This window comes from Taeniopygia guttata, chromosome 10 (genome assembly GCF_048771995.1).
Source record: "Taeniopygia guttata chromosome 10, bTaeGut7.mat, whole genome shotgun sequence".
NCBI lineage: Eukaryota > Metazoa > Chordata > Aves > Passeriformes > Estrildidae > Taeniopygia > Taeniopygia guttata.
In genome coordinates this window covers 6,976,735-6,997,654 of record NC_133035.1, presented here as the reverse complement: position 1 = coordinate 6,997,654, position 20,920 = coordinate 6,976,735, and the positions used below count along the sequence as shown (strand labels likewise).

The 20,920-nt window shown below is 39.1% G+C and overlaps 1 protein-coding gene across 1 annotated transcript in view; it reads right to left on the bottom strand.

Moving 5' to 3' along the window:
• ADAM10 (ADAM metallopeptidase domain 10) overlaps window positions 1-20,267 on the bottom strand; it is a 42,065-nt gene extending 21,798 nt beyond the window's left edge. The window contains exons 1-3 of the mRNA XM_004176888.6: window positions 20,000-20,267; window positions 12,272-12,422; window positions 529-647 (exon numbers count right to left, since the gene is read on the bottom strand). Of these exons, the coding sequence (XP_004176936.2) occupies window positions 529-647; window positions 12,272-12,422; window positions 20,000-20,054 (325 nt within the window). The 5' untranslated portion in view covers window positions 20,055-20,267. The remainder of the gene's footprint in view (window positions 1-528; window positions 648-12,271; window positions 12,423-19,999) is intronic.
• Between the last annotated feature and the right edge of the window lie 653 nt (window positions 20,268-20,920).

The window sequence follows — 20,920 nt, the reverse complement described above, 5'->3', positions numbered from 1 at the left end:
CTTCAAGACTGCAGAAAATGGCTTACAAAGACCTTCAGGAAAACCAAACAAACAGTACAAAGAGGGGCAGAGTAAATCTTAATCCATTTCTTCTTTCAATGTGCTTTTAATTCTGTAATTCTTCTTAATTTTTAATCAATTTTATCTTTTGTATTTACTAAAATCAGATATATTACCCTTAATGATGGTAACTATATTCCTTTTACTCCTTTAAACTAAAAATGGCACCTGATTTCTTTTTTCTTCAATGTATACAACTTTTCCCTCTTTTTTTAAAATGCAGACTTCTATGAAGAGTATGTTTACAACCAGATTTGAAATTCAAGTTCTATGGGTATGAAAATTATTAGATAAAATACTCATCTAAGTGTGAATCATATATAAAAGCAGATGGGAGTTTAAATGTGTTAGATGCATTATTAAAGTTTAACAATAATCTAATACTGATACTAAGGTTCTCCACATACTATTAGAAAATTCCTGTTTAAAACTGCTGCACCTCCATCCATTTAAAAGTGTTATACTTACCATAAATGTGTCCAGTGTAAATATGGGAGGTATCATAATCAATTACTTGGTTCGATATTTCTACTTTGAAGTCATCACTAAAAAGAGATGTATCTCTCTTCATTCGAAGGTTGAATTGTCTAAAATGAGTAAAACAAGACAGTAAATTGGCACTGAGCTTCAGCTACAAGAGCATTAATAAAGTACTTCACAATTACATTTTTGTGCAAACCATTTGCCGACCTTGTAAAATTTATCTGTACAAAATGTTTTTACTGTACAAGAATTAGATCAGAGCCTAGAAGGATTTTAAAAGCAAGATTCTTTAGATGCTTTTAATATAAGTGGCTAAGTTTATAAGATTTAAGCCAGAAAACACATTAGACTTAAACACACAATTCTAAAGTGCTGACTTGGTCTATACACTTGTTCCCAGTCCTTCAGAAGACACGCAAGTAGCTTAGGAAAAATGCAAGTATTTTACTTTACAGCACTGTGAAGCAGAACAGATAAAATCAGCTTTCACTTATTTTACTTTTATTAATGTCACTTAAGATTTAAACAACATAAATGAAAGTAGGTGAGTTAATCAGTGTTTCAACTGAAACTCAAAAAATAATATGGGCAACAACATCTAATAAATAAACTGGTAGAGTTACATGAACAACTATGTAAATAGCTCTATTCATTAAATGACTGGTTTCAGTACATACTTCAATGCAAATCCTACTGCCAACCTTCATATGAAACAGCTTGCTTGAGGAGTTTCATTCAAGCAACATAACTGAAGTGTTCTAAAACACCTGACATTATACGAATTCACACCTGTGACAACCATTAGCTTGCTTCAGAATTTCATTTGGTATTCTCTTAAATTTTGTATAAACATACGTGCAAATACAGATCACAAAGTTGTTGAAACTTCAACCATTCCAATTTTAGTCTTCATTTTCCTCCTGTATTTTTCCTTCTCCGCACAATGATGTGATTGAAGGAATATTACAGTTATGTCACCTATTAGTTACATAAAAAGTAACACTGATAAGTTGAGTACTTTTGGATTTGAGTCTCCATCTAAAAACCATGACCATCAGAGCTGACCTTCAAAGCAAAAGTTAGTATCCTAGTATGCGACCAACAAAATAACCCAGGCAGTTAAGATCCATAGTGTAAAGTTGATAAAATCTAGTTACTTTTTACTAATGAGCTGAAGCATACACAAAGTGTATCTCCAGTTTCCACCTGCACATTAAATATGATACCATAGTTATAACTATTTTGAAACATTAAGATGCAAACTTCAAGATCAAAAATGTCTTGCCTACATTTAAAACCTGGGAAGGGCTGTAGTGACTCATGTTGACTATTCTGTAACACAAACAGCATTTCACAATTAAACTATATTTATTATTACTGCCACAGTGTTAATAAAGCTTCAAAGCAAGTACTCTCCTCTGGCAATGTGTCACAGGTATCTACTACGAGGTTATGAAACTGAGATGTGTCTGGTAGATGGGAAGGTTAAACTTCTGCAATTCCCTGAGTCTCAGGCTTTGTGCCAAGCCCAGCAGTGCTCCAACCACAGCTCCAGTAGAGATGTATTTTATGAGAAAGATCCTCCTGTTACAAAGGAAGGATCAGTTCACTGAGCACCTGGATACTGGCATCACTGAGACAAGAAATAAGAATTATTATTCTTCTAGTTCATTTTTTTACTACCTCTGCCACAACAAGTCCTTTAAAGGCAACCCAGAGGTTCATGAGGAAGAAGAAATAACATGAACAAGGAACCCAGAGACACATGGTGGGACTGAATACCACAAGATTACCCAACAGGTTTTTTGAGGGTGGGGTGGTGGGCAGTGTGGAGACTTGTAGCCACTTAATGTGGCTCTCCTGGGCAAAAGTTAAAAATGAACAGGTAGAAAGAAATTAAGACGAACACTGATGAGAATATGACAAACTTGATTTAAGTACTTGAAAAAGTTTGGATGTAAAACACTGCTCAGGGTGTTATACAGACTTGAGTTCCAGTTTGAGCTTTCCTTGTGACTGAGTTGTCACACTCAAGGGTGGATCAGACTCTCAGTGCATTTGAACTGAAGTGAAATGCAAAGAGATCCTGGATTCATTAGAATCTCTTCTCCCTTCTCTAGTATTTGATAGAAGACTTCTTACCTTTCCTCATGAAAAAAAGCTTTTTGGGAAAAAAACCCCACCCTGTATAGCACTTTTTTCAGAAGTGTATACACAATTTCTTTAAAATTACATTTTTTCTGGTTGTATTCATGTATGTTGCAAATAAAACTGAGGAGAAGTTGTCTCTGACACCCAACTGCATCAGCAATTTTGTGTGGCTTTGAGGTATGAATTCCCATCTATACTGGCAAAAACCCAGAGAGGGAAAAAACCCAGGACCTGATGTCAGCATGAAGCTGGTAATTTACCAAGCTTAGCTTAGTGTAACCCCAAGACCATGGATGGACAAGCCCTAGGCCTGATCTGTGCAGCCACCCAGGGTATGCTCAGCTGCTGCTCTCACCCTTACAAACCAGCAGGACAATCGTGGTGCAGTCATGGGCTACCCTTGGTGGCCATCTAACCATGCTTTAGGGCCAGCCTTGAGTTCTGCCTACACATCTGACACTCCAGGGCTCGCTTTGGGGGGAAAGAGGGGCTCAGTGGAGTTTAATGAAGTTGGGAATGGTTGTTCCTTCTGTGGGATACCCTTCCATCAACATGACCTGTATGTCACTTCAAAATGGACTGTAAGAAGCTATATGTACCAAATTAAATGTTTCGCTGGTTTAAGATTTAGGAAGCCTCTATTTATTTTCCTTTAATTTTTACCCTCTCCTTGCTTTCCACATTGCTACATAATAAACACTAAAGAATCTAACTCCTGTTGCTGATTATCTGTCTTTTAATAAAATTAGCTCTATTTGCAGGATTAGAGAACTATTACAAATACAAAAAAACTCAGCTGTGCTTCACACTAAGAATTCTCTATTTCATTTCTTAACTTAGTTAAACTATTAGATAACCTGATCATCTCTCAGCTATTTTTAAACAGGTCTTTTCTTAGTCATTCAAACATGCTTGATGAGAACAGGATAATCTGTATAAACTGTTCACCTTCTTAATAATGAAAAATTGACAAATATTCCTTTATTTCTCCCCCACCAAAGGACGGAAGAGACAACTTGGGACTGTGGGGAGGAAAAGGGCTGGGGAGGGTGGAGGAGTAAACAAGCATCTATTCATCTCTCCTTCCAATAATTAACAACTTTAGCACATCACCAAACTTCAAACATAAATTCTACCTTGACTTAAAACCAGTAACTTCATGATTCTTCTGAGGATGGGAGACTCCAGGGAAGTTAAATGAATCTGTCTTTATAATTACTGAATATGGTTTCTAAATTAGCCACAATGGAAGAAACAAGAAGCTTAAAATAAACCTTTTGACAATAACAATTTGCAATTTACAATGCACCAAATTCTTAGTGCAAACTAAGCTATTCCTTAGCCTGGCTACACACCAGGCAGAAAATTAAACTAATATCAGAAAAATAACGCCTCTTTTATTAACACACTTTCTACCTCACAGAAGACACTTCCCAGCAGTAGTGATCTCTAGAACAGAATTAAATCATTTAAGACCAAGTTTTGACCTTGCTTATTTGTTACTGCTTCTGTTTTCCACAGATCTGAAAGCTGCTATGGTAAGAGAACATTACTTAGTTACTATATGGTTGCCCACTTGGTTGTAGACCAAATTTTGGTAAAACTTTTCCAACTACACACACATATAAAATTATATAATCTTCTTTGACAATAAACTACATCTTATATATTAATGGCAGTACCCAAAAGACTATCAAGAAGTAGATTTTTATTTCTCTTTAGCTTACCTCAGGGAGACTATGCCCAATTTGCAAGTAACACAGCAATTCAGTCATAATTAAAGAAAAAATTATAGCTAAGACCCAGTACTTTCCCATGGGCTCAAGTTATGTTATCCTAAGCTCTAATCAGAGCAAGTACTTGAAAGGAAAAAAAAAAAAAAAAAAGCCATGTTTATATGCTACTAACATTTGGTAAAGGGCATATAAAGGCTTACATGCAAGAGTTAATGCATAACCTATTATTCCATTTCTTTTTAATATGAGTTACCTCCTAACATCAGTGATTTCACCACAATGCAATGTCCATTATGTTGGGCTGGTACCAAGTCTGCAGACTTGCACACAACTGGCAGAAAAAGCTTTTAGCTGGCATACAAAAATGGCACTTGGTGCTATCTATCCCTTTTCTGCCTTTCCTCAGTGAAATTGCTGTAACTGGTGACAGGCCCACAGAAGCATTTAGTGACCAGAGGAAGTTGTTGAGAAAAGAGAAAGGGAAAAACAGAGATGGAGGAATTACTCTACAGCTGAAAGAAGTGGCTGGGAAAAGGAAACTGAAGGGGATGAGTTGACAGCAGTATGTAACTTGACTTCAGTACAAGGAGAGTCCATTTTCAGGTTCGCAGTCTTTTCTTCCCAGTAGGAGCCAGAAAAATCCTTGCAGCGGTGGCTCCACCAGCCTCCTCACAAGCCAGCATCTACAAAATACTGTTCTGCTTGAGGTGCAAGTCTTTTATCCTTACTTTTCCTATACCTAAGAACTCAAAGACTCTCTTCTTGGAAAAATGGAAGCAGTGGGGGAGTGTCTATAAATGGACAGGGAGCTCAAAATTTGAGCTCTTCTTTCTAACTGCTTCCAAGAGGCATCCCACAATCTACTCAGCTCCCACAAGACTGTCAGACTCATTCCAGCTCTGAACTATAGTAAATAGAAGGCAGCTTAACAACCTAACACTGGATTTATACTACCCACAATTCTACAGAACCACCACACTTGAAGATTTTTTTCATTGTTTTAACTTAGACTTATTAAATCCACAGAACATACTTTATCACTTAATTGGTAATTCCCACAGTCCTGCTACTTACACTAAAGAAAACTTATCTTTGAAGCAGCACATGATAGGGTCTCCAGGTATATCACTCTTTCTTTGATCCACCTAGATGCACACAGAATCATTCCCTAGTGTTTATGTAAATCCCTATCTCTACAGTATTTCAACACTCAGCCATCCCAGCTAGAATGTTTGCAACTTACATTTGTTTCCCATTAGCACCTCCAGGATGACACTTGTGGTTATTCAGATGTCTTTCCCGACCTTCAGAAGCCAGACTTGCTAAACTTGGTATTCTAGAACACTACAATGAGGATGCAGCCTTCACTCCAAAGCATTTGCCACTGATTATTCTTGATATGCATAGCTGCAAACACAAGCTAGCTCAGATAACAGAAACCATCTAAGTAGGATTACAAGAAGCTACATGTTGGCTAACTTCCCTCTGAGAAAGTATCTCTCTGTCCTGAAGAGGACAGTGTACAGATTTTAAAGGCAGAACAGGTTGACTTTTTTCCCCCCTTTCAGTAAAACTTCTTTGGGACATTCAGTACAGAGCTGACTTCCTGGTTTCCTGCTTAGCAAAAATAACCTTCCCATTTGTATTTACATGAAGTTGACTATTCATATGCAATGCCATGTTCTAACAAAAACAAGATATCAAAACCCAGAAAACCAATAAAGATGTACTAGAATACAAGCACAGCAAAGTTACTACATTAATTCAAACCATGAAAGTAGTTAGGAAAGAAGCTTTCTTAGTTAAACAAGTAAAGACACAGAAGATAAATCCACTAGCTGATAACATGAGCACATAGCTTAGGTACATTAATTTAAATATACATTTTAAGAGCATGACTTTCTCAGAGCATGGCCGTGTTATGTCTACTGAAGTTTGCTGGCCAGGGAGTAGAGCTGTAAACCATTCATGCCAATTTAAGCAGCACAGTGGAAATGCTGCACCTCAGCCAGGCTGTCCAACCAGTCCAACACTGTTGTGTTTCCCAGACAAAACCAAGTCAAACATCTTTTTTTTTTTTTTTCCTGAGGGCTACTCATAATCCAGCTCACTGTTTTTAGGACAATTAGCCCACAGATTCAGCCTCCAGAATTTTTAAACTTCACTTCCGTTAAAAAATGTGTAAGAATTTAGGACCCTTCTTCCCAATTTTCTGCATGATAAAACTGCTTTACCTACAAGCATCAGCATAGAGTGGGTTTGGTTTTGGTTTTTTTTGACGAAACAGGTGTAGGAAGTGACACCTGATTCACAGTGTCTTGTCTGACAACTTATCTGTCAAGGTATATAACTTAAAAGGTCTAATAGATAGGTAATGATTGAAGAATTGCCACACAGCAGTAAATAATACTAAAAAAACTACAGTAAGAACTAAAGATATCAAAATTTTTCCCTTTTCAAATTCAGGACAGCCTAAAATGAGTTGCAGTAAGTGAATCTTGCAAAAAATTCACTTAGCAAAATTCATGAAAATAATTCTCCTAAGTCTCACAAACCCAACCAGTAGGTTCTATTTGATGACTGCTGAACCAACCTACTTAAGAAGCTGAGCTGTTTAGGGGTGTGTTTAAGGCACATGGAATTGAAAGAGACACAACATAAATTTTCAGATTAGTCCAGTAATACTGAATCTGCTTCTTGTTCTGACAGGCTCACAGAACATAGAAGGCAGACACATTTCATGAATTGAGCACTGTATTGTATGGACAATTTAAAAAGTACTTAAATTAAATGTCATAAAAAGAACATCTAGTGTAATAAAAACCTTAAATTGACAATATAAAGTCCTCTTTAATGCCAGAGTAACTAGTTCAGTTATTTCAGTCCATCTCAGCATGGCAGCATGCTCAGAACACCACTTTTAAAATTCAGCCTATCAAGTACTTCTCTGCAGGTATCCTCCTTTGTTTTTTCATAACCTACTCAAATATGGCCAACAATGATGTTGTTTAAACACATTTACCAGCTCTGAGTAATGAGGGCAATATGAATGATTACAGATTACTACAGAATCAAGAATTAAAAAACAATCCCTCAGACTTAATTAAGAACTGAAATTTTGTGGTCAGTTTTCCTAAAAGGACTATGTACAGACCATATATTCCTACAAAAGTGTCTGAACAACTTACAGTATTTTTCAAAAAATAGAATTTTAGGTAAAATCTACAGAAAAAAATATAGCTAAACTGTACAACATCAAAGAAATTCTTGACATGTCCTTAATTTAATAGTAAGCAGGTGTTATCATGTGTTCAAGCACCACTTCAAAATTCAACTGTTCACTCAAGTTGTGTGGGCACCTTTCCCAAGCAAGAGTCATCAACTAATCTAGGAGTGTTGAAAGAGGGTGTGGATGGACAATTAACAGGATCAAGAAAAAATTAGAAAGCATAAGTTATTGGTAATGTATTAAATAAAAAGCTGACTGAAAATAGAGTTCAACGATACACAGACATAATGTTTCCCTTCTGAATGCATTAGCATCTCGGGAATTCCCAGTTCTAATGTAAATTAGAATATCAGACATCATCCAAGTTTTTTAAGCTCTGTCCTCAAAATCACCATGAAGTATTCAGCATATTTCTGACATTCTACAGTGGATAGGAATTCAGGTCAAGACATTCTATGATTAATATATTGCGAATATTTGTACTGAAAAAGGGAAGAAAACTTTCCAGTTTCTCTGCAGGGGAAGAGATGTGTCCAGTAAGTAAACAAGTCCAAGTGCACATTTTGTCATCAGGTGCAAACTGTATAAAATCCAATGTCAGTTTAAGTGATGTCCCAACTTCCTTTTTGAAACTACTGACATTACCTTGACATGCAAAAGGAAATTACTCTATTTAAAATGCTTCACTATATCTCAAGCCAATGCCAAAAGTATTGCTATTCTTTGAATCAATCCATGTATTTTGGGGAGTCTGTGCTATATTTTGCTTTTTTTGGGGGGAAGGGCTGTGGGATGAGTTCAAAAACTGTTTTATATTAACCACGTTCATGGCATTAATACTTGCCATTCATTAACTTTGTGTGAGCCTTCCCTGGACTCATAGGGCACCGTAAATTAAATCACACTAGAACACTCAATATGAACTGGCAGGTGGAAGAGCTCTGACCACACAACCAGGATCATTTCAAACCTTCACATTCCTTCCAAGTTGAAGCATTATAGGAATAGGCACATTTTGCACCACTGGGGAAGCAATAATGCCAATTAATCTAATACACAGTTTATTATTAAAAATAATTAATAAGGATTCGTAGCTCAGTTTCAGCAATTTTAAATGTCCTAGTAAGTTAGTATTTTAGCATTGAATAGTGTGGGTGGTTCCATCTAGTTCATTGCATTTACCCTAAGAAGTGGTATTTTGTATTACCAAACAAAGATTTTGAAAAATTTCTATTCTGAGCAGTATACTGTGTGGCATCTAACTTTCAGTTAGTTAAACAGAGAAGTGATAGCACATTATACATTCATTTGTAGAATTACTGAATCTGGTATGAAAAAAGGTAGCTTTGGATTTAATTACATCATTTCAGTATGTATTTTATTATTTAACTATTAGCCCATAGTTAAATGAGCCCTTTAACTTGGTATAAATATGTAATATTTAAATTGTGTTTTTATTTTTTCCTTTTTCAACAGAAGGGTACTACGAGATACAGTTCTTCAATCTAAACAGCCCACTGAAAATAACAGATGCTACTTACACAATCCTAAAATACTGGTAGCTGCCAGACATTTTCTGGACAATGAAACAAAGTCTGATGAATGCTTATCTGGCATATGTCAGCACTGCCACTGAAAAGGCTGGTACTGCATCCTCTCTCTCACCACTGCTGCTTAGTTCTGCACTCCTTCTTAAAGCAAATTTGCCTCTACACTAAACAGAAGAACCAATTAACCTCACTGAAAAATAAGAAGCCAAATCACTTTCCCATCTTGACTGGCCATGTGAGCAGCAGGTGCTTCCTCTGGCACACACCAAAAGATGAAGTTTAGAAGTTCCAACTGGTCACAGAGATACAGCCTGAGAACCACTGTGGCCCAGCTTCACTTGCTGCTGCCAGCAGAAAACAGCAGTAAATATTAGGACAGCTTTTCCATTGTTTCCTGGCTACAAAACACAGCCATTTCATCAAAATCCAAATCAAAATACAAGACTGTATTTGCATTTGTACTTAGGCATTTCAGTCCTAAGTATAAGCCGTTTACTGTATTTATTAAGTTAAGGGGATGCAAGCTGGACAGCTGTGTGCCAAAAAAACACTACACCTGGACAAACCCTAACGGACCATTTGGTAAAAGGCCATTCAAAAAAGATCATGCATAAGTTTCCAGAACCTCAACTCTCACGTTGACTGAATGTTTTTAAGTTTCACCATCTGTTTTTTAATGCCACAGCACTTTTAGAGTCCACAGCCTATATCTACATCATTCAAATGTTCTGCAAAAGCTTTATTTCCTACCTTCACACAAAGTAATTCGAATACTTGATAGAAAGGTTTTACTTTTGTCCTTCTCAGTGATGACATAAATCACTTACTTATTTACAATAAACCAGCTGCAACTGCAAAAGCCAGTCCTGTTTATACAGCTTCTCAAACTGCTACACACCTTCAAAGCAAATAAACAGACTCTGAAGTAAAACCCAAATCACTTGATCCTTCCTAATTATATTTAGAGCAAAATGAAAATATTTTGTAAGAACATATCCAAATTGATTAACACAAACTTTGGACTAAATTTACGTCCTGTCAACTACCCTCTCTTTGGCAGGAAGTGTTAGATGTGCCACAGGAAACTACCCAAACCTTAGATTATGGACTGGTTTGACCTTACAGTCAGTTTCCAATCAGCCTCTTCAGTTAATGATGGATTTGTACCTCAAACCATAGGGATTTATGATCAATTCCACATATAAACACCAACGTTTTTCTTCATGAATAACAACCAAAGTATTTATAAACCTGATTGACTAAAGTCTGGTCTTTCTGTGTGAAGTAAGAGGAATTTTTTGTTTAGACATTATCCTAGGTGCAACTACCATTTTTACAGGATAAGGATTTTCAAACCCTCCCCCCCCCCCCCCCCCCCAACACAAAGAGAACTCAGAGACTAAGCCAGCAGCTCTATCTTACAGAAGATTATTATGGGATCTTCACCAATGACAAGATGAAGCTGCTCAAGTGGCCTGAAATGTGGCCTGGTCCCAGCAAGAATGGTCTCATCCTTCCTCAATCACTCCTTCAGGTCACACTGATCCTTTTTTCCCAAGTAATTTTTAGACAGATTAGTTCCCAGATGCTATTCCTTGCATGGCTTTAACACTAGCAGTGTTAGCACAAGGATGATGCTGGGAATGTGGTTAGGCCTGTTTCCCTCTGCAGCAGTGCACACTTCAGTGAGCTTAAATTATCCACCAGCCTGTAGCTTAGAAGTGGCAGCATTAGGCTCAAACTGACCTTCACTGTCTTGCAATCTTGCTGAAGATTTAAAAGTAGCAAGGTTTACACTGTGAGGAGCCTCTGAAGCATTCTACTCTGCAGTCTTCTTTATTGGAACAATTTAAAAGTGAAAACTAGAGACTGCCACTGAAGTTACAGCAGAGACAGCAGCACTATGACTCTTCTTTAAACAATAAAACTCCTTGGACTAAAAATCACACTTGAAAACATGGTTTTAAGGACAGGACTTCAAATTCAGGATTTGGGTTGTAGTTCTATAGCATTTAGAAATACAACCCTAATGTTGACCTTCTGGGAGCATGCACTGAAATCCAGTCATTACATCAGAAACCTCCAGGAACAACACTTCATTCCCTGAAGAAATGACAAGCTGGCACAAAACCAAAATACTTACTCAAAAATCAATATCCCAAACAGATTCAGGAGACCTAGGTTTACATTTTCTCTGTTAAACTTCTTTTGTGCTACACATGGCTAACAATTATTTATCAAGTTCTAAATACTTAAATTGTAACTCAAATAACCAGAAAAATAAGGACATTACACATTCCTGAAATATATTAAGAGAGTGGTGCTGCAAAAGGAGGGGGTCATAGAAACTAAGATACAGATATAAATATTTTAACTTTCTTCCTCTTTCTCCTGGGTTATACAAAAAGCAGGCAATTTCAAATTGCAACAAGATCTTCCTAAGTGAAAACCTACAAATTATACTTCAGTTGATCACACTGAATATCTAACTTTGTACTGGATCTTGCATGTTAAATACAAGGCAAAGCGTGTCTTGTAACAGTAATCATCTTTCCCCATGTCAAATAATTTCTAAATTTCACACTAGCACAAAAAATCAGATAACACCAGTACACACAAAACAGAACTTTTTTGGCCTATTTTGTATCTTCAAATGCAATTTGAAATGTTACTTTTTCTCAATTTAATTTCCTAATGCAGTTTGGCACAATTCTTAAAAAAAAGACTACAAAATAAAAACCAAACATACATGCAACACAAAACTGCATTATAAACTCAGAATCAACTACCATTCTGTTCTGAGTATGATTCCATTATTTAAGCTTCAAAGTGTATTAATAGTTACCATCAGATGTTTGAATAAGTGCTTGCAAGTAATAATTTAATACCTAAACTGGACATGAGAGAAAATACTTCACAGAAACTGCAAACAGTGCAATATAGTGTATAGTGTATTCTAGCTAATGTTATTGTGGTGGTTGTATTTCATCCTTTCCATTTCACTACAATTAAAACACATGAAAAAAATATTTAAAGCAAAAAACTTTTAACATATCACTAACCTTCCATGAGCATGGAAATCCAGGCGCAAGAACTGCTCTTCATGTGACACTGCTCTTTTGGCACGCTGGTGTTTTTGGTGCAACAAATCCACATCGTAGGACAGTCCTTCATAGTGTCTAATGTACTTATTTAGAGGATTTCCATATTGGCCTGAAAAACAGAGACAAGCAAGGTTATAACCATACTGCCAGGCATGGCAGACCTGTGGTGCAAAGCAGTTGGTAACAAGGACCCAAATTCCACATTATATCCATTTTAAGTTATTTTTCTCCTTTGTACACATCAGATTCATTCTACTCTAGTCCCACAGACAGGATACAAAATTTGCAGCTACAAATGCATCAGATGGGCCTTGGAAAGCATCTTCCACTTGAATTTCAATCAAAATAAGTATAGTTCATTTACACCAAAACTACCCCATAATGCAAACTACATCATTGTCAACAGGAATGCTTGAGAGATGCTTTAGAAAATCACTCCTGATTCAAAACAACAAGTGCAACAGCTGAATATCTCTTTTCAGGTCCCCTGAAATTGTGCTTCCAGCTTCACTCTGCAGTCATGACACCACACTATCTCCTCAGACTGTTTGTATTCTACATGTGAAATATCCAGGGAAATTAAGAGGAAATCATGCCACCTAGCAACATGTTTTGTATCACATGGAATGTTCTACCACATGGAAAAGTTTTATTAAAATGTATCTCCAGAGATGTAGATTCAGTTCAATCTATTTTGTACAATTCCTTTTATGGTAATATTTATGACTTATGTTAATACAAGTACATGACAGAAAATGGCAGAGATTTTGACCCTCCTATCCTGATGGAGGAGAGACACTAACCTTCTATAAACCAAACCAAAATGGCCTGAGATCATGCACAATATACGTGTGCCTGACTACAGATACATGCTTTCCAATTCCAGGTGTATGACCCAGAAGTATCAACATTCAAGAAGACAAGCTTAAAAATTAATTGACATAGGCTAAAACTTAAAAGTTTTAATTGTTAAATGAACCTGAATCTAGAATATTATATTAATAACTCGCTTTAAGAACCTGGTAAAAACTAGACAGTAAGTACACTGCAGAATTTGTAAACTTCGGTGCTTCAGGATCATCTTTAAATTTTCTGGAAGGAAAGCTTGTAGGAAGCTTGTAATAACACACTCCTTTAATTGTTACAGACCATTTTTCTTCTCAGTATTTCAAGATACACTTTGAACGCTTCAGGCACCCAGAAAAAAAGTTTTGAAATGTGACAACTTACTGAAGACTCAATAACACTTGGCACTCGATCCAGGTCTCATGACCACATGGAAAGATGAGAGACAGCATTTAACTGAGTCACAAAGAATAGTTTTTAAGTGCTAACTACTGTGACAAGACAGCAAAGGACTATTGACATTAGAAGTTTTATAACTGTTCTCTCTGCTAAGGAAAAGCAGAGGGATTTAAGCAAAGATCTTCCTTAAAAAAAAAAACAATTCATACACTTCGTATGATCACACAAGGAAGCAACATTTTCTTTTCCCTTTCTCCAAAACTTAAAGAACTCCTTATGTTTTAAGTACTCTCATAGCAAACACTTAACACAAACACTCCTACTGCTCTCTTCTTGCTTAAGCAGAGCAGCTGCACACCACCTAGAGCATTATGGCTTCTCCAAAAAGGGACTTACGGCTTTAAGATGAACAGTTTCACTTCAAGAAGCCTCTATAACATCAACATTGCTACAGCATTCAAAGTCTGCAACTGATCACACTCTCCTTGTAATCAAACCTATCAAAAGGGATTACCTCTTTACAAAGGTAGTTTAGTAAGTAGCTCAACCTTGGTAACACAAGAATCTATAGAAGATTCTGAAGCAAAAGTTCGTTAAACTGAAAGAAAATTTCACTGAGGTACATGAGGCAGGTAGAACTGCCGGCTCCAGTTCTTAAGTAGAAGACTGCATAAAAAAGCTGAAGAAGACTTTCACAGAAACCGGAAGTGGCACATCCCAAGAAATCATTATGATAGCACATACCAGATCCCAACCTGTTACAAATTATTGCTGTTATTTTCGGTAAATGAAAAACTAGGGGACTGGGCATTTTAAACAAAGATCACATGACAAAGATCTTTTCAATTAAGGATACAGTCAGGAAGCCCGCAGTAAGAAACACTGAACCATGAACACCTAAATGTAGTTTATGAGAACTACTCTACAAATTCCATGTGTCATATTGCTATCAACAAAACAAAACAGCGTGATGCGTTCCAGGCAATCTGGTGGAATAAAACAACATTACACTTCACCTAAACACTAAGCTAGGAGACAGAAACCCTTTAGGACACAGACATCAGAGAGTGACAAGGGGATGATGGCATTTCAACTTGACAGTATAGTCTTCCAAAGACTTGCTAAACTAGATGTGGCATTTCCTATGACAAATTCCCTGCAGGAATGAGGCTTTACTCTCATAGCTTAGAACCAAACACCAGGAAGGACTTAAAACAGAATCCAGCAGGGCATTTAGGCGAATGTCTCAGTGTGCCAGTCCCTGTGAAAGATGTTTTGCGTGCGAGGATATACAACTCTTCAGGATCCCTAGAGAGCTGTAAAGTATCTACAGTTGTTGTTGTTGTGAACAAACAAATCCCACTGGACAGGTATGGAGTCTGAGACATGTACTCTCACCTTCTAACCAGCCTTATGCAAAGGCTAAATTGGATCATCCATGTGATTTTAGCTGTAAGCTTCCTGGCACAAGTGAGCAGAGACATGTAATAGTTGTTTGGTGGTATGTGCTAAATGATTCTGGTCGGTTATTTCCCCAGAGAAAACCATGAAGAGCTTCTCCCCCAGACAAACCTTTCCCAGTCTGCAGGAGAGAAGCAGCACCTGCAGCACATGACACGAGCAAGGGAACACTTCAGCCACCTCGATATACAGAAGTCCACAGGATCAAATGGGATGCACCCAGGAGGGCTGAGGGGGCTGGCTGACACCACTTCAAGGCTTCCATCACCCTTCTGAAAAGCTACTGTTATAGAGAGGAGTTCCTGACAAATGTCATCCCCATCTTCAAGGAGGAGAATCACAGGCTGGTTAGACTAATCAGTGTCTGTGAAGATTCTGGAGCACATTTTTATGAAAGCCAGTTCCATGCACAAAAAAAATGACTAGTAATAAACAGTGCTGAAAGTTTACCCATGTAAATATAAACATCTATTAATGTTGTACACATCATTATAAAACAGAATGACATTTAACTTCCCATAAGAGGATAAATCAAGCACGCACTGTTCTGAAAGATGAAGTTTGCATTAAACCACTCAGATTAAGACTTGCATGACAAATGCAAATAGCTCAAACACAATTCAAGTTTGTTTGTGGGCTGAAAAAAAGCACAAAATACAACTTGATAAGAGTATCAGAAATTGTTCAGAAGCCAAGCTAACTCACCAGACAAGTCTTATTACTGCAAGCATCATCACTAATTTGCAGATCTAAAATGCCAGCATGTGATAAACATCTTGTAGAGAATTATTATTATAATTTCAATTAAGATAATCAAAGCAACTTTTGCTTCAAGTTGTTTTCAACACAGAGTTTATGTATCTTACAAAAAAGCTCCATTTACATGGGACATTAAAGAATGTACACAGCATTCAGATTTAGCAAGGCAGAAATTCTACGATATACCTCCTGACTTGGACTTCTCCAAAGCATTTATTCAGGCTGTTGTTTCAAAACTGCCAGCAGAAAGGCAGGCCCTGCTGCCCTTTTACACCTACTCTGTTTCCATTCTTCCCTTGCACTGGCACTAGATTCAGCTGAAAAAATATTCTCTCTTTTCTGGTCAAGTGAGTTTTTGGTGAAAGAAAAACATGTAATCAAGAAGTCAGGTCAGGATCATTTCCCTTAACTGAGGCCTCAATTTAGAGCATGGTCAGACAGTATGGCAACACCAGTGCAAGCACATGTCTGCTTTTTATTGACCCTCTTCCCCTCCACCCTGTGAAAGTCCCAGGTCTTCTTCCCCATCAGGCCTGGGTTTGCTCAATAAAGCAACTCTAGTTACACAACTGGCAGGAACTGACTGATTTTTTTTCTTTGAATTGACTTCTCATGCCAGGAGGAGAGGGGGGAGTGCATGGCCAGGGCAGGACCACCAGACAGGAGTAACTCAGTACAGTGGCTCTGTATTACTGCAAAAACAAACCTTTGGATCTTTTAAAAGTATAAACAAACTGCAGTCTGAGGCTTTTGGGCAACATTATTTCAAAGCAACCACCTAAACACCTGATTTTATTTATTTTTAATTACCACAGACATTTCTGAAACAACCATCTGACAGCTGTCTTGACTAGGCACTGTCTTAGCCATAATGTTTTTATTTTAAACGCCAAATAAATACTGGAGGCTGAGTGCTGCCATATTTATGAAGGCTACTGTTCTTCTCAATTTATAGTAAGAACACAACTAAATCACTCAGATGCTGATAGCTCATAAATGCCTTCCCACAACTCCCCCATGTGTCCAGAAAAAAAGAAGAATTTCTCCCAGGCTCACTGGGAAATAGGCAGTTCAATATCCAGCACCACAAGACACTAAGTCCTAGCAACATAAAAAGAGCATGTTGTACCAGTGACAACAAACTATTTATCACAGATTTGCAATGATATTTAGCATTTCATCAGCCTAGCCAAAGCATGGTCACTCTTGTTAAATACAAGCTTGTCAGAGGCCTCAACAGTTCTCCTTTGTGTTTGCTATTGCCCTTTCCTTATTTTTTTTTTAATAACCCTTAGGTAGAAGGAGAAGTTAAATCAGTTATTTCCATTCCTCTATGAACATCATTATGTATGGATAATTAAGTACTGATTAATACACCTGCATGCATCTTCACCACGTGCAAAAAAGCATGCTGCAGTCAGCTGCCAATAATACTGCCCAACTTAAGCACCACTTCACATACATCAAAATTCATGACAGCACCAGTGAGTGAAGAGATGCCTTAAGCCAAGCAATTCCAGGGGTGTTGGGAAAATGCTGAGATTCGCTTTTAAAATAAAGAATTCTTAAAAGCCAAGGTACATATACCCTATCTCAAATAGACACCATAAACCAGAAACAAAATTCTAGCTTTCTCTAATTACTAACAGAAAGAAAACAAAATAAATGGTATGGCTTTTCCTTCTTATACTATTCAAACAGTATTCAAACTGACCTGCTGGACCACTGGTTTTATGAAAGTAATATTTATGCAGTGGAAGCAAAGAAAGCAGAAGATCACTAGAAGTGATCTAATACCAGAACCTGATCAAGAATGTTTCTGGACCTATTGGGCCAAACTTCTGATAATGTGTCTGCTTTAACCACACTGACATAACCTACCAAAAGCTATGAAGCAGCCCAAGACATTCTCTGCAGTACATTTCACCAGTGCAGCATCACTACTGATTGCTTTTGATTGCATTCCCCTCACATAATTTTAAGAACAATATAAACTACAACTGAAAATAACTTTTTAGACAAAACTAAGATTTCACAAAACCTTCTCAAATAAACCATCCAAATTATACTGTGCCATTTTTTAGAAGTCGATTTTATGATTCATACTTAGCTGTGAGCTAATGTTACAGTTGGTTCAGTTAATTTATACCTTTATATCTAAAGACTATTACAATAGAATATGTAGAGTGTCTGCACAGTACACAGGCACAAGGCCTTGTATAATTCTGAAAGAGTCCAAACTCGGGTATCCCATAAAAATACTCCAATCTTAGACCAAACATGCAAACCCGTAATTATTCTTAAAGTGCAGATTAATGAAATCTCCAAAATTATTACTATTTAATACCTTATGGGTATTAAAGCCAGACAACATTACAGATAAAGGTAACTTAGCTTCAAGATCTGTGTAAAATGAATGAGACCAGATACACTGCACATAAATGAAATGTAAATTGCTGGGGTCTTGTCAGTCCTTTCCAGTCTGCACTGCTCTCACAGTAACTTCTTTAAAAATCATGAACTTGTCCTTTCCACACAGATATTAATGCCTGCGTGGAAGGAAAAATACACAAATGAAGAACCCTATTTTTCAATAAATAAAAACACTTGCAGTATCTAAGAAGCTCTAGAAATTGCACACAGGTAAAATAGACCTTCCTAACCTTAAAAGACTGTTTTTAATTTAACACAGAACTATGACAAATCTTTCAAAATTACGTTCAAACTTTTAACAAAAAATGTTCTACTGGGTATTTTAGAGATGTGTATCGGCCCTATCTCTAGATTTCTATCCAGCATTATTAGTCTTTCTTTAAAGATTTACCTGCACTGCTAGACACCAAAGACATGTACTTCTGCCAACTGCTAGTGAGGTGTACTTCTTAGTGCCCAGAAATGTTGAAGGTGTCCATACTCCTCTCAAAATAAAAAAAAATTAACAGGAATTTCTGAAATACATTTCATGAACTTTCTTCTATATACCATGGGGACTGAACTTTACATTTTTACTACGACTTTTAAGGCACAACTGCCTGCCTGGAATTAAACAGTGAAAACAACACTTGCAACTGGTTAATTAATTTGAGTTAGTTCTGTGGCAGCACCATTTAGTTCAGAAAACAAAGATGCCTTGAAAGCATGCCAACAATTAAGTCTGAAATATCTCGAGAGTTTACAAGAATTTACAAAGAAAAGCCTAAATTCTTTGGTGCATCCCATTTCTAATCATATAAAGAACAGGATGGCTTCTGACCATGCAAATCACCCTGCTTTTTATCTCACGGCTTAGCCACAATTAGAACCTACTTAAGTTTTCCATAGTTTGATGTTACTTTTTGAGAATGTATTGAAGACCAGCATTTAGTGCTAGCTTCTTTGTTAATAAACCTACATATTGATGCACATAGACAGAGCCCAGATACATCAGAGGTGCCAAGTGAAACAGAGGAAACAAGTCTTTATCAGTTGTTCCACCCACAGTTCTCTAGAAACACCCTCCCAAGTCCATCCTTTCCGAAACTCTTTCTCTGTACAAAGTCGAAACCATGATTCCCTGCCATGATTTAACCAATTAAACATTACCAGGCGCAGTGAAGAAACTACCCAGATCCTAATGCCGACAAACAATTCCTAACGGGAGCCGATACAGTTACACCTCCCCATAAACACAAGCGGGTTTTGTTCCGGCCTGGGAGAGCTGAGACCCTCGGGAAGACCCGGTCACACTTCGGGAAGAACCCCGGCTCCTCTTTTATTTCCTTAAGCTGAACTTTCCGCCTGCCCGTCCTTCCTGGTTTCGGGGAGAGAGAAGCGGCCGCGGGAGCAGGGAGCCGGTAAGCAGCCACCGGGACCGGGCGGGAAGTCCGGAAGCGAAACCGGGAAGGGAAAACAAACACAGCCGAGCGCGGAGAGGTACCGATGGGGGAGGAGAGCGGAGGGCAACTGACCCGGTCCTCGGCGGGGAAAGTCCCGGGGTAGCGCGGGGTCGCCAGGCCGGCCCGGGCGGCGGGGGAGAGGCCCGGGCGGGCTAAAGCGGCGGCGGAACGGGGAGCCCGGCTGGCGGCCCAGCCGCGGCCCTGGCGTCGGGGCGCCCCGGAGAGCGGGGCCCGCCGCCCCCGGCCCCGAGCGCCGGAGACGGGGGAGAGAGAGAGGGAAGGAGGAGGAAGAGAGGAAGGGAGACGGCCCCAGAGCAGGGCCCCGCGAGGCCGGGCGGCTCCTCACCTCCAGCGCCCGCCGCGCAGGAGCACAGCAGGATTATCGTCCCCGCCAGATCCATCTCCGCCGGGCGCAGGCCCCGCCGCCACCGCCGCCTACCCACGGCACATCCGCCCCAGACCGGCGCCGGGCGGGATGGGGAGGGGCGAGCTGGGCGCCTCCCTCCGCTTTGTCCCCCGCCGCTCCGAGGAACTGTTCCGCCCACGGAACGGCCGCCGACCGGCCGGGACCGACGGCCTCCCCGGCAGCGCCGCCCCTCCCTCCGCTCCGCGCGCCGCCGCTCCCTCCGCCCGCGCGCGCGCCAGACGCCGCCGGCGGGCGGGGCCGCGGGGCACGCCCAGAGGGCGCGGGACGCCCCGCCCCGCCCGCCCGCAGGGGGCGGGGCCCGCGGAAGGGGCGGCCCGCGGACACGCCCCGGGGCGGGGCCGCAGACGGGCGGGGCTCCCCCGCCGCTTCCGGCGCGCCCCGGGCCCGCGCTGCGGGGCCGTCACCGGAGTACGGACACAACGTACCAGCTGCCGTCCTTTGTGCCCTTACCGGATACATGGCTTTTCCTTGCAGAGAACTAACTTACTTCTAGAGTTTTGCTCTGGTTTCCTTCATCTCTTACCAGACACACATTTTTTCCTTGCACAAACTAATTTACTTACTTTCAGAGTTTTATTTTTCTCCCGATGCTCTTTACATATTGTGAAGTGTTGTAGTGTCCCCACTGAACAGGGACTTGTCATTCTGATTGTCTTGAACAACTTTCACAATTCAATGGTACGGGAGAATCCTCCCGTGGAAATATAAATGTGAGACATCTGAACAAAATGTTTCCTCCCTTGTTTGTCCTAATGCTAATTCTTCCATCAACTGTGCCTCCTCAAAGATTTTTTTTTTTTTTATATTTGAGTCTGTGCCAAGTTTCTCAGTTTACTGTCA